The 15,049-nt window shown below is 47.2% G+C and overlaps 1 protein-coding gene across 4 annotated transcripts in view; it reads right to left on the reverse strand.

The window, feature by feature from the left end:
• LOC137377470 (rho guanine nucleotide exchange factor 6-like) overlaps window positions 1–15,049 on the reverse strand; it is a 272,593-nt gene that overhangs the window by 208,953 nt on the left and 48,591 nt on the right. For all 4 annotated transcript variants that reach the window (XM_068047087.1, XM_068047084.1, XM_068047085.1 and 1 more), the window contains one exon: window positions 13,262–13,349. In XM_068047087.1, coding sequence (XP_067903188.1) covers window positions 13,262–13,349 — 88 coding nt within the window. The remainder of the gene's footprint in view (window positions 1–13,261; window positions 13,350–15,049) is intronic.

Here is a 15,049-nt window from a genome sequence, read left to right on the forward strand (position 1 = left end):
TACCATTTCACAGCTACTCTGGGACACTGCGATACCGTTTCACAGCTACTCTGGGACCATGCGATACCATTTCACAGCTACTCTGGGACACTGCGATACCGTTTCACAGCTACTCTGGGACACTGCGATACCGTTTCACAGCTACTCTGGGACACTGCGATACCGTTTCACAGCTACTCTGGGACACTGCGATACCGTTTCACAGCTACTCTGGGACACTGCGATACCATTTCGCAGCTACTCTGGGACACTGCGATACCGTTTCACAGCTACTCTGAGACACTGCGATACCATTTCACAGCTACTCTGGGACACTGCGATACCATTTCGCAGCTACTCTGGGACACTGCGATACCATTTCGCAGCTACTCTGTGACACTGCGATACCGTTTCGCAGCTACTCTGGGACACTGCGATACCGTTTCGCAGCTACTCTGGGACACTGCGATACCGTTTCACAGCTACTCTGGGACACTGCGATACCGTTTCACAGCTACTCTGGGACACTGCGAAACCATTTCACAGCTATTCTGGGACACTGCACTACCATTTCAAAGCTACTCTGGGACACTGCGATACCGTTTCACAGCTACTCTGGGACACTGCGAAACCATTTCACAGCTACTCTGGGACACTGCGATACTATTTCACAGCTACTCTGGGACACTGCGATACCGTTTCACAGCTACTCTGGGATACTGCGATACCGTTTCACAGCTACTCTGGGACACTGCGATACCGTTTCACAGCTACTCTGCGAGACTGCGATACCGTTTCACAGCTACTCTGGGACACTGCGATACCGTTTCACAGCTACTCTGGGACACTGCGATACCGTTTCACAGCTACTCTGGGACACTGCGATACCGTTTCACAGCTACTCTGGGACACTGCGATACCGTTTCACAGCTACTCTGGGACACTGCGATACCGTTTCACAGCTACTCTGGGACACTGCGATACCATTTCACAGATACTCTGGGACACTGCGATACCATTTCGCAGCTACTCTGGGACACTGCGATACCGTTTCACAGCTACTCTGAGACACTGCGATACCATTTCACAGCTACTCTGGGACACTGCGATACCATTTCGCAGCTACTCTGGGACACTGCGATACCATTTCGCAGCTACTCTGTGACACTGCGATACCGTTTCGCAGCTACTCTGGGACACTGCGATACCGTTTCGCAGCTACTCTGGGACACTGCGATACCGTTTCACAGCTACTCTGGGACACTGCAAAACCATTTCACAGCTACTCTGGGACACTGCGATACTATTTCACAGCTACTCTGGGACATTGCGATACCGTTTCACAGCTACTCTGGGAGACTGCGATACCGTTTCACAGCTACGCTGGGACACTGCGATACCGTTTCACAGCTACTCTGGGACACTGCGATACCGTTTCACAGCTACTCTGGGACACTGCGATACCATTTCACAGCTACTCTGGGACACTGCGATACCATTTCACAGCTACTCTGGGACACTGCGATACCATTTCACAGCTACTCTGGGACACTGCGATACCATTTCACAGCTACTCTGGGACACTGCGATACCGTTTCACAGCTACTCTGGGACCATGCGATACCGTTTCACAGCTACTCTGGGACACTGCGATACCGTTTCACAGCTACTCTGGGACACTGCGATACCGTTTCACAGCTACTCTGGGACACTGCGATACCATTTCACAGATACTCTGGGACACTGCGATACCATTTCACAGCTACTCTGGGACACTGCGATACCGTTTCACAGCTACTCTGGGACACTGCGAAACCATTTCACAGCTACTCTGGGACACTGCGATACCGTTTCACAGCTACTCTGGGACACTGCGATACCGTTTCACAGCTACTCTGGGACACTGCGATACCGTTTCACAGCTACTCTGGGACACTGCGATACCGTTTCACAGCTACTCTGGGACACTGCGATACCGTTTCACAGCTACTCTGGGACACTGCGATACCGTTTCACAGCTACTCTGGGACACTGCGATACCGTTTCACAGCTACTCTGGGACACTGCGATACCGTTTCACAGCTACTCTGGGACACTGCGATACCGTTTCACAGCTACTCTGGGACACTGCGATACCGTTTCACAGCTACTCTGGGACACTGCGATACCATTTCACAGATACTCTGGGACACTGCGATACCATTTCACAGCTACTCTGGGACACTGCGATACCATTTCACAGCTACTCTGGGACACTGCAATACCGTTTCGCAGCTACTCTGGGACACTGCGATACCGTTTCACAGCTACTCTGGGACACTGCGATACCGTTTCACAGCTACTCTGGGCCACTGCGATACCATTTCACAGCTATTCTGGGACACTGCGCTACCATTTCACAGCTACTCTGGGACACTGCGATACCGTTTCACAGCTACTCTGGGACACTGCGATACCATTTCACAGATACTCTGGGACACTGCGATACCATTTCACAGCTACTCTGGGACACTGCGATACCGTTTCACAGCTACTCTGGGACACTGCGATACCATTTCACAGCTACTCTGGGACACTGCGATACCATTTCGCAGCTACTCTGGGACACTGCGATACCATTTCGCAGCTACTCTGTGACACTGCGATACCGTTTCGCAGCTACTCTGGGACACTGCGATACCGTTTCGCAGCTACTCTGGGACACTGCGATACCGTTTCACAGCTACTCTGGGACACTGCGATACCGTTTCACAGCTACTCTGGGACACTGCGAAACCATTTCACAGCTATTCTGGGACACTGCACTACCATTTCAAAGCTACTCTGGGACACTGCGATACCGTTTCACAGCTACTCTGGGACACTGCGAAACCATTTCACAGCTACTCTGGGACACTGCGATACTATTTCACAGCTACTCTGGGACACTGCGATACCGTTTCACAGCTACTCTGGGAGACTGCGATACCGTTTCACAGCTACTCTGGGAGACTGCGATACCGTTTCACAGCTACTCTGCGAGACTGCGATACCGTTTCACAGCTACTCTGCGAGACTGCGATACCGTTTCACAGCTACTCTGGGACACTGCGATACCGTTTCACAGCTACTCTGGGACACTGCGATACCGTTTCACAGCTACTCTGGGACACTGCGATACCGTTTCACAGCTACTCTGGGACACTGCGATACCGTTTCACAGCTACTCTGGGACACTGCGATACCATTTCACAGATACTCTGGGACACTGCGATACCATTTCACAGCTACTCTGGGACACTGCGATACCGTTTCACAGCTACTCTGGGACACTGCGAAACCATTTCACAGCTACTCTGGGACACTGCGATACCGTTTCACAGCTACTCTGGGCCACTGCGATACCATTTCACAGCTATTCTGGGACACTGCGCTACCATTTCACAGCTACTCTGGGACACTGCGATACCGTTTCACAGCTACTCTGGGACACTGCGAAACCATTTCACAGCTACTCTGGGACACTGCGATACTATTTCACAGCTACTCTGGGACATAGCGATACCGTTTCACAGCTACTCTGGGAGACTGCGTTACCGTTTCACAGCTACTCTGGGACACTGCGATACCGTTTCACAGCTACTCTGGGACACTGCGATACCGTTTCGCAGCTACTCTGGGACACTGCGATACCATTTCACAGCAACTCCACGGCTAACACAATCAGAAAGACACACTGGTGTGAATGGCGAAATGGGAAGTCACATGGCAGATTCAATTTGAAGCAAAAAGCATGAAGTGACTTATTTTGAAAGAAAGAATGAGGAGAGACACTATAAACTAAATGGTTCAATTTTAAAGGGGGTGCCGTAACAGAGAGACCTGGTGGTGTATGGACCCAAATTTTTGAAGGTGGCAGGACGAGTTCAGAACACTGTTAAAAAAGCATATGGGATCCTTGACTTTATAAATTAAGGCAGAGTACAAAAGCAAAGAACCGATGACTCTCCCTATATCTGTAATCTCCTCCAGATCTACAATCCTTCAAGCTCTCTGTACACCTGCAATTCTGGCCTCTCGTGCATCCCCGATTCCCATCGCTCCACCACTGGCGGCCGTGCCTTCAGCTGTCTGGGCCCTAAGCTCTGGAATTCCCTCCCTAAACCTCTACACCTCTCTCTCTTCCTTTCAGATGCTCCATAAAACCGACCTCTTTGATCAAGATTTTGGTCACCTGATCTAATATCTCCTTTTGTGACTTGGTGTCAAATTTTGTTTGATTACACTCCTGTGAAGCATCTTGGGGCATTTATTACAGTAAAGGTGCTATATAAATGCAAGCTGTTGTTTTGTAAACCTTTATAAATCATTAGTTCATCTCCAGCTGGAGGTTTGTGTCCAATTCTGGGCACCACACCTTAGAAAGGACCTCAAGGTCTTGGAGAGGATGTGGAGGAGATTTACCAGAATACACCAAGGATGAGGGATTTCACTTATGTGGAGAAGCTGGGATTGTTCTTCTTAGAGCAGAGAAGGTTAACAGAGACTTAAATGAGGGGTTTTGATAGAGTAATTAAGGAGAAACTGTTTCCAGTTGTTGGAGGGTGGGTAACCAGATGGACACAGATTTAAGGCAAAGGAACCAGAGGGGGAGATGAGAATTTTTTTTGCACAGTGAGTTGTTGTGATCTGGAATGCACTGCCTGAAAGGGCGGTGGAAGCAGATTCAATAGTAAATACTTGAAAATATGCAGGGTCTAAGGGAAAGAAACAGGGGAGTGAGTGGGACTAATTGGATAGCTCTTTCAAAAGAGCTGGCACATGCACGATGGGCCAAATGGCCTCCTTCTGCACTGCAAGATTCAATAAATGCTACCATCTATATTTCAGCACAAAGCAGTCCATCACATCATCAGATGTATTTGCATTTTTGGTAATACAATTCAGCTTCATAGCATAACCAATGCTGAAGACTAGAACACAGGAACAGGAAACCATTCAGCCCCTCGAGGTTGTCCCAACATTCTATTACATTATGGTTGATCTGTATCGCAACTCAATTTACCTGCCTCTGCTCCACATCCTTCCCTTGGGACCCAACAAAACTCAACCGGTCCCAGACTTGAAAATTTCAATTGACACCCCCAGCATACACAGAATTCCAGATTTCCCTCTTGAATGGCGCAGGTCTAATTTTGAGATTATACCCACTTGTTCTGGATTCCCTCCCCTGTCGCTACCCGAGCAACAGTTCTATGATTCTGGATCACCCCTCAACCTTTTAAACTCAAGGGAATACAAGCCAAGTTGGTGCAACCTGTCCTCATAATTCAATCCTTTAAGTCCAGTATCAGTCTGGGGAATCAGCACCATGCCAGATTCAGCACTATATTTATATTCCATAGATCTCCTTAACCAGCCTATAACTAATTAATGGCAAGCTCACCCATGACATCATCTCACTAAAGCAGCATACTGCAGTTACAAGGATGAACTTTGCACACTAATTACAACTGCTCCATTACCTCACTTTCCACAAGGCACAGCAGCAAATTCTGTCATGGCAATCTAACGAGCCTAAACTAACTGCCCAATACTGTGACAGGAAACAGAAGCAAAACAAATTCTGAATAACTGAGCAGAAGGAATGATTATTCCTCCTTTAAATAGTGTGGCTTCATTTTTCAACACTATTTAGTTTAGTTTAGAGATACAGCACTGAAACAGGCCCTTCGGCCCACCGAGTCTGTGCCGACCATCAACCACCCATTTATACTAATCCTACTCTAATCCCATATTCCTACCACATCCCCACCTGTCCCTATCACCTTACTTCACTCTACAGCAACAAGTTGCATTTATATAGCACCTTTAATGTGGCAAGACTCCCAAGGAGTGTAATCAAACAAAATTTGACTCTGAGCCACATAAGGAGATATTAGGAGAGGTGACCAAAAGCTTGGCCAAAAAGTTAGTTTTTTTTTATTCGTTCATGGGATGTGGGCATTGCCGGCCAGGCCAGCATTTATTGCCTATCCCTAACTGCCCTCGAGAAGGTGGTGGTGAGCTACCTTCTTGAACCGCTGCAGTCCATGTGGGGTAGGTACACCCACAGTGCTATTAGGAACGGAGTTCCAGGATTTTGACCCAGCGACAGTGAAGGAACGGCGATATAGTTCCAAGTCAGGATGGTGTGTGACTTGGAGGGGAACTTGCAGGTGGTGGTGTTCCCATGTATTTGCTGCCCTTGTCCTTCTAGTTGGTAGAGGTCGTGGGTTTGGAAGGTGCTAAGGAGCCTTGGTGCATTGCTGCAGTGCATCTTGTCGATGGTACACACTGCTGCCAATGTGTGTCGGTGGTGGAGGGAGTGAATGTTTGTGGATGGTGTGCCAATCAAGCGGGCTGCTTTGTCCTGGATGGTGTCGAGCTTCTTGAGTGTTGTTGGAGCTGCACCCATCCAGGCAAATGGAGAGTATTCCATCACACTCCCGACTTGTGCCTTGTAGATGGTGGACAGACTTTGGGGAGTCAGGAGGTGAGTTAGGCGCCTCAGGATTCCTTGCCTCTGACCTGCTCTTGTAGCCACGGTATTTATATGGCTACTCCAGTTCAGTTTCCGGTCAATGGTAGCCCCCAGAATGTTGATAGTGGGTGATTCAGTGATGGCAATGCCGTTGAATGTCAAGGGGAGATGGTTAGATTCTCTCTTGTTGGAGATGGTCATTGCCTGGCACATGTGTGGCGTGAATGTTACTTGCCACTTATCAGCCCAAGCCTGGATATTGTCCAGGTCTTGCTGCATTTCTACACGGACTGCTTCAGTATCTGAGGAGTCACGAATGGTGCCGAACGTTGTGCAATCATCAGCGAACATCCCCACTTCTGATCTTATGATTGAAGGAAGGTCATTGATGAAGCAGCTGAAGATGGTTGGGCCTAAGACACACTACCCTGAGGAACTCCTGCAGTGATGTCCTGGAGCTCAGATGATTGACCTCCAACAACCACAACCATCTTCCTTTGTGCTAGGTATGACTCCAGCCAGCGGAGGGTTTTCCCCCGATTCCCATTGACCTCAGTTTTGCTATGGCTCCTTGATGCCATACTCGGTCAAATGCTGCCTTGATGTCAAGGGCAGTCACTCTCACCTCACCTCTTGAGCTCAGCTCTTTTGTCCATGTTTGAACCAAGGCTGTAATGAGGTCAGGAGCTGAGTGGCCCTGGCAGAACCCAAACTGAGCATCACTGAGCAGGTTATTGCTAAGCAAGTGCCGCTTGATGGCATTGTTGATGACACCTTCCTTCACTTTACTGATGATTGAGAGTAGGCTGATGGGGCAGTAATTGGCTGGGTTGGACTTGTCCTGTTTTTTGTGTACAGGACATACCTGGGCAATTTTCCACATTGCAGGGTAGATGCCAGTGTTGTAGCTGTACTGGAACAGCTTGGCTAGGGGCGCGGCCAGTTCTGGAGCACAGGTCTTCAGTACTATTGCCGGAATATTGTCAGGGCCCATAGCCTTTGCAGTATCCAGTGCCTTCAGTCGTTGCTTGATATCACGCGGAGTGAATCAAATTGGCTGAAGTCTGGCATCTATGATGCTGGGGACTTCAGGAGGAGGCCGAGATGGATCATCAACTCGGCACTTCTGGCTGAAGATTGTTGCAAATGCTTCTGCCTTATCTTTCGCACTGATGTGCTGGGCTCCCCCATCATTGAGGATGCGGATATTTGTGGAGCCACCTCCTCCAGTTAGTTGTTTAATTGTCCACCACCATTCACGGCTGGATGTGGCAAGACTGCAGACCTTAGATCTGATCTGTTGGTTCTGGGATCGCTTAGCTCGGTCTATCGCATGCTGCTTACGCAGTTTGGCACGCAGATATCCTGTGTTGTAGCTTCACCAGGTTGACACCTCATTTTGAGGTATGCCTGGTGCTGCTCCTGGCATGCCCTCCTGCACTCTTCATTGAACCAGGGTTGGTCTCCTGGCTTGATGGTAATGGTAGAGTGGGGGATATGCCAGGCCATGAGGTCACAGATTGTGGTTGAGTACAATTCTGCTGCTGCTGATGGCCCACAGCGCCTCATGGATGCCCAGTTTTGCATTGCTAGATCTGTTCTAAATCTATCCCATTTAGCACGGTGAAAGTGCCACACAACACGATGGAGGGTATCCTCAATGTGAAGGCGGGACTTGGTCTCCACAAGGACTGTGCGGTGGTCACTCCTACCAATACTGTCATGGACAGAAGCATCTGCAGCAGGCAGATTGGTGAGGACGAGGTCAAGTATGTTTTCCCTCGTGTTGGTTCCCCCACCACCTGCCGCAGACCCAGTCTAGCAGATATGTCCTTTAGGACTCGGCCAGTTCGGTCAGTAATGGTGCTACCAAGCCACTCTTGGTGATGGACATTGAAGTCCCCCACCCAGAGTACATTTTTTGCCCTTGCCACCCTCAGTGCTTCCTCCAAGTGGTGTTCAACATGGAGGAGTACTGAGTCATCAACTGAGGGAGGGCAGTAGGTGGTAATCAGTAGGAGGTTACCTTGCCCATGTTTGACCTGATGCCATGAGACTTCATGGGGTCCAGAGTCGATGTTGAGGACTCACAGGGCAACTCCCTCCCTATTGTAGACCACTGTGCCACCACCTCTGATTGGTCTGCCCTGCTGGTGGGACAAGACATACCCGGGGATGGTGATGGCAGTGTCTGGGACATTGTCTGTAAGGTATGATTCCGTGAGTATGACTATGTCAGGCTGTTGCTTGACTAGTCTGTGGGACAGCTCTCCCAACTTTGGCACAAGTCCCCAGATGTTAGGAAGGAGGACTTTGCAGGGTCGACAGGGCTGTGTTTGTCATTGTCGTTTCTGGTGCCTAGGTCGATGCCGGGTGGTCCGTCCGATTTCATTCCTTTTTATTGACTTCGTAGCAGTTAGGTACAACGGAGTGGCTTACTAGGCCATTTCAGAGGGAATGTAAGAGTTAACCACATTGCTGTGGGTCTGGAGTCACATGTAGGCCAGACCAGGTAAGGACAGCAGATTTCCTTCCCTAAAGGACATTATTGAACCAGATGGGTTTTTACAACAATCGACAATGGTTTCATGGCCATCATTAGACTAGCTTTTAATTCCAGATTTATTAATTAAATTCAAATTCCACCTTCTGCTGTGGTGGGATTCGAACCCATGTACCCAGAGAAATACCCTGGGTCTCTGGGTTACCAGTCCAGTGATAACACCACTATGCCACCGCCTACCCATGAGCTCCATTCCATTTCATAGGGAGGGGCCATGGAGGAATCTGAAAGAAGGATGAGAATTTTAACACGACACGTTGCTGGACCGATGGTTATTGATAACTGTCGGTTATCAAGCACGGGGTGAGTGGGTGAACAGGACTTGGTGCGAGTTAGAATAAGAGACTTGGATGAACACAAGTTGATGGGAGACCGGTCAGGAGTGTGTTGGAATAGTCACGTCTAGAGGTAACAAAGGCATGGATGAGGGTTTCAGCAGCCGATGAGCTGAGAAAGGAGCGGAGATGGATGATGTTATGGAGGTAGAAGTAGGCAGTCTTCGTGGTGCAGAGGATATAGAGTTGGAAACTTGTCTGAGGGTCAAACAGGACATTGAGGTTGCAAACTGTCTGTTTCAACATCAGACAGTGGCTAAGAGGGATGGAGTTGGTGGCTAGGGAATGGAGCTCATGGCAGGGACTGAAGACAGTGGTCTCAGTATTCCCAATATTTAGTTGTAGCAAATTTCAATTCAACCAATACTGGATGTCAGACAAGCAATGCGACAAATCAGAGGCAGTGGAGGGGTTGAGAGTGGTTGTGGTGAAGTACAGCTGGGTGTCATCAGCGTACATGTGAAACTTGATGATCTATTTTCGGATGATGTTGAGGAGGGGCAACATTTTTTCTAATCATTCATGGGATGACAGCATCACTGGCAAGGTCAGCATTTACTGCCCATCCCTAATTGTCCTTGAGAAGTTGGTGGTGAGTTGTCTTCTTGAATACAACTGAGTATCTTGCTGGGCCATTTCAGAGGGCAGTTAAGAGTCAACCACATTGCTGTGGGTCTGGAGTCAATCTGTAGGCCAGACCAGGTAAGGATGGCAGATTTCCTTCCCTAAAGGGCATTAGTGAACAAGATGGGTTTTTACAACAATCCAGTAGTTCCATGGTCACCATTACTGATACTAGCTTTGTATTCTAGATTTATTTAATGAACTGAATTTAAATCCCCCAGCTGCCGTGGTGAGATTTAAACACATGTTTCCGAATCATTAGTCCAGACCTCTGGATTGCTAGTCCAGTAACATAACTACTATGTTAACATACCCGTGTAGATGAGAAATAGTAGTGGGCTAAGGATAGACCCTTGGGGGACACCAGAGGTAACAGTGCTGGAGCGGGAAGAGAAGCCATCGCGGGTGATTCTGTGGCTACGATCAGATAGATAATAAGCATGCAGTCCCACCCAGCTGGACAATGGTGGAGAGATATTGGTTGAGGATGGTGTGGTCAACTGCGTCAAAGGCTGCAGAGAGGTTGAAAAGGATGAGGAGGGAAAGTTCACCTTTGTCACAGTCACAAAGGATGCCATTTGTGACCTTGGCAAGAGCCCTTTTGGTACTGCGGCAGGGCAGGAATAATGGAGTTCCAAGAAAGATGGGAACGGATTTGGGAGGTGACAACACGCTCAAGGACTTTGGAGAGGAAAGGGAGGTTGGTGACAGGATGGTAGTTTGCAAGGATGCTGGGGCCAAGGATTTTATTTTTTGAGGAGAGGAGTGATGATGGCAGATTTAAAAGGAGAGCGAGACAACACCTGAAGAGAGAGAACCATTTACAATATCAGCTAACACGGGGACCAAGAGGGGAAGTTGGGTGGTCTGCAGTTTAGTGGGAATAGGATTGAGGGAGCAGGAGGTGGGTCTCATGGACAAGATGAGCTCAGAGAGGGCAGGAGGGGAGACAGGAGAGAAACTGGAGAAAGATGTGAGTTTAGGGCGAGGGCAGGGGGAACTTTACAGGAAGTTTGGCCAGATGGGGTAGTGGAAGGGAGGGACCCGGCAGAGGCAGCTGATTGGATGGTCTTGATCTTAGTGACAAAGAAATCCATGAACTACTTGCACTTATTGTTGAAGCTGAGTGTGGAGGGAACAGGGGAGAGGGGTTTAAGAAGATGGTTTGCAGTAGAGAAAAGAAGCAAGGGGTTTTCTTTGCATTCCAGGATGACCCTGCAATAGTGAGAAATTTGAGCAGGTGAGCACAGGGTACAATAATGTTTTATCAGATCTAGCAGTCAATGGCTGCACCAGTTGTCTGTGATATCCGTTCAAGTCTGTGTGTCCCTTAGATTTAAAGAAGTGGAGATGAGGGCTGTACCGAAGTGAGAGATGAACATTTTCAATGGGTTTAAAAACATATTTGAAATGGACTAGAGTTGAATTCACATGTGATCAAACTCATCTATAACCAACATACATTTATTGCACAAGATTTTGCCACATACAAGACACTAATTTAATGTTGAGCAGTCAAACTCCCTTGCATGGTACACTAAATACGACAAGAATTGTTTAGCCATCACCTTTTATGTAGATCAGGTTTCACTTTAATTGAAGCTGTAAACTTGAGCTCATCCAAAACTCTGCTACTCATATCCTAACTCACACCAAATCCCATTCATCCATCACCCCTGTGCTTGCTGGCCTACATTGGCTCCCAGTCTGGCAACACTTCAATTTTAAAATTCTCATCATGTTCAAATCCCTTCATGGCCTCACCCCTCCCAATGCCCGTAACCTCCTCCAGCCCTACAATCCTGCGAGATCTCTGGGCTCCTCCAATTCTGGCCCCTTGCGCATCCCCCGATTTCCATCACTCCTCCATTGGCAGTGATGCCATCAGCCGCCTGGGCCCTAAGCTCTGGAATTCCCTCCCTCAACCTCTCTGCTTCTCTACCTCTCTCTCCTTTTTAAGATGCTCCTTAAACTTTAAAACCTACTGCTTTGACCAAGTTTTTGGTCACATGTCCTAATATCACCTTATGTGGCTTGGTGTCAATGTTTGAAAATTTTACTATGTTAAAGGCACTGTATAAATGCATATAATTGCAGTTGTTGTAGTAAAGTTGCTTTTATACTGCAATGGTATGCCTCACAGAACTACAGGCTGCACCAAAGATAAACCTGCCTGCTTTGTCAAGGCCAGCATGACCCACTCATTGTCTTCCTCTGACTCTGGCCTCAGTCAACCTGGTAAATTTATCTTTCACCTTTGCCAGCTGTGTGAGACCATCAGGAGCCAGTGACACAGGCACAGCATTAGTACAATAGAAAAGGGAGTCCACCCCACTCTGAAGACCAGGGGTGGGTACAATCACCACAGAATGCCAAGAAGGAGGCAAACTAAGGTTGGCAACAACTATTACCAAACTGAGTATTTTTTTAAAATGTTATCCATATCGTGACTTCGAGTCTTGTGCAGCTACTTCAGAGGTCACTGAGACAACTAGATAGTGTGGGAATTGTAGTCACGTAGAGGCTAGAACGGATAAGAATGGCAGGTTCCCTTCCCTGAACCAGTTCATGATCATTCTGGTGTCAGCCCACTAAATACCAGATTTATCAAAGTCAACCTGAACTCATCACTGGCTTGTGCTGGTTAGGCCGACAGATCCTACTGAGCCGACTTAAACATGTGATTTTGGGGGTGGAGGAAGAACATAGAACATACAGCACAGAACAGGCCCTTCGGCCCACAATGTTGTGCCGATCCTTTGTCCTCTGTCAAGGACAATTTAATCTATACCCCATCATTCTCCTTTATCCATATACCTATCCAAAAGCCTTATAGAACATAGAACATACAGAGAAAGAAGGTGGGTAAAATGTCCCTGTGTACAAGTAGAATTAATTGTAAGTGCAATCCTGATAAAAGCAACATTTTTGAACTGAATGTTTAATAACACAGCGCTGCTATTAGTTACTGATGTGCTGAGCATGAAAAGCTCACTTTCAATTTCAAACCTATAACCAGACCAAATATACAATACACACCCTTCGACAAGCCAGGCCCTTTAAACACGCTGAGCAAAACACGCTGTACGCAACGAGCAAAACATACAACGCGCCATGAGCACAATACACAAGCAACACACAAGCAAAACACGCAACATGCCATGAGCAAAACATGCAGATGGTTATCTGTAACCACTGAGCAGATAGGAAGATATTGAAAAGGTGAATACTTCCCAAGCACAGCGATGCACATCTTACCTTCGGTAGCCTTGTTAATTGCTGAAAGGGTGTTCAAAACCTTGTTGAAGTTCTGCCCTTTGTACAGGTCATTGACATCAAACGTTTGCTACAAACAACAAAGTTAAAAGTAAACCAAAGTCGAACTTATAAAGAAACATCACATTCAAAAACAGCGTGCTGCGGTTTTTTATTTGATTCATTCGTTCTCGGAATGTGGGTGTCGTTGGCAAGGCCAGCGTTTGCTGCCCATCCCGTAGCAGGTTTCCTTCCCTAATGGACATTAAATGAACCAGTCATGTTTTTAATGACAATCCGACAGCTTCATTTTTTTTATTCTTTCATGGGATGAGGGCATCACTGGCTAGGCCAGCATTTGTTTCCCATCCCTAATTGCCCTTGAGAAGGTGGGGGTGAGCTGCTTTCTTAAACCGTTGCAGTCCATGTGGGGTAGGTACACCCACAGTGCTGTTAGGATTTTGACCCAGCGACAGTGAAGGAACGGCGATATAGTTCCAAGTCTGGATGGTGTGTGACTTGGAGGGGAACTTGCAGGTGGTGGTGTTCCCATGCGTCTGCTGCCTTTGTCCTTCTAGCTGGTAGAGGTCACGGGTTTGGAAGGTGCTGTCGAAGGAGGTTTGACAAGTTCCTGCAGTGAATCGTGTAGATGGTACACACTGCTGCCACTGTGCATTAGTGGTGGAGGGAGTGAATGTTTAAGTTGGTAGATGGGGTGCTGATCAAGCGGGCTGCTTTGTCCTGGGTGGTGTTGAGCTTCTTGAGTGTTGTTCATGGTCACTTTTACTGAGCCAGACTTTTATCCAACATTTTGTTTCCTAAAGCTAAATTCAAATTTTCAACCTGCCAATGGTAGGATTTAAACTCTCCTTCTCTGGATTATTACTCCAGGCCTCAAGCTCACCAGTCATAACGACATTGCTGCTACATGCTATTCAATGCTCAACATGCAGGCCACAGTATTTTTTCGCCCAACACTCTGCTCACTACAGTGAAGCACAATAATACCATTTTTTTTTTTAAAAAGCAAATCTTCTGCATGGAATAATTCAAATTTTGTATAATTAAAATGCACCACGGTCCAAACAAGGAAATGAACATTCCTGAAAATGGGGACACATCTGTGAAATGTCCGTGTTCAATTGCCTGATTCACAAAAGGTTCAGCAATAAATATTCATTCAAACTTTTCCAATAATTTAAGAACAGATTACTTCAGATTAAATTTTCAGGCATGGGAGAGAAAGGATTAATGAAGCAATTCAGCTTGAAGTAAATGAGCTTTTTTTTTAAAAACCATCTGACCTGTGTTTCCTTCCTCTTTACTGAGTATTGCCACAAGCAACAGAAATTTTAGAAAAGTAGCTCGTCATATGCAACTCACTACTGAGTTTAACTATTTGTGGGACTCTGTACACTAGTTTGGTTTGGAGTTTCAATAAACCAAATATGCCAATTAATCCTGTGACCAAGTTTGATTTGTCAGCTCCATTTTAGTCATATAGAAGAGAGAATCTGGACTAAAACAGCATCTATCAATCCCTCAGGACCTCTCAAACTACTTCACAGTCAATTAAATACTTCTGAAATGCAATCACTGCTGTTTGTCATGGCAGTCATTTTACACAGAGCAGGCTCCCACAAACAGCAACGAGATGAAAACCCAGTTGACCTGTTTTCCATTGGTTGAAGAATAAATATTGCCCAAGACACCAGGGAGAACTCTCTCGCTTTTCTTTGAATAGTGCTGAGGGATCCTTTTCCATCCACTGGAACGAAATGCACGGGGCTT

Source organism: Heterodontus francisci, chromosome 15, assembly GCF_036365525.1.
Source record: "Heterodontus francisci isolate sHetFra1 chromosome 15, sHetFra1.hap1, whole genome shotgun sequence".
Taxonomy (NCBI): Eukaryota; Metazoa; Chordata; class Chondrichthyes; order Heterodontiformes; family Heterodontidae; genus Heterodontus; species Heterodontus francisci.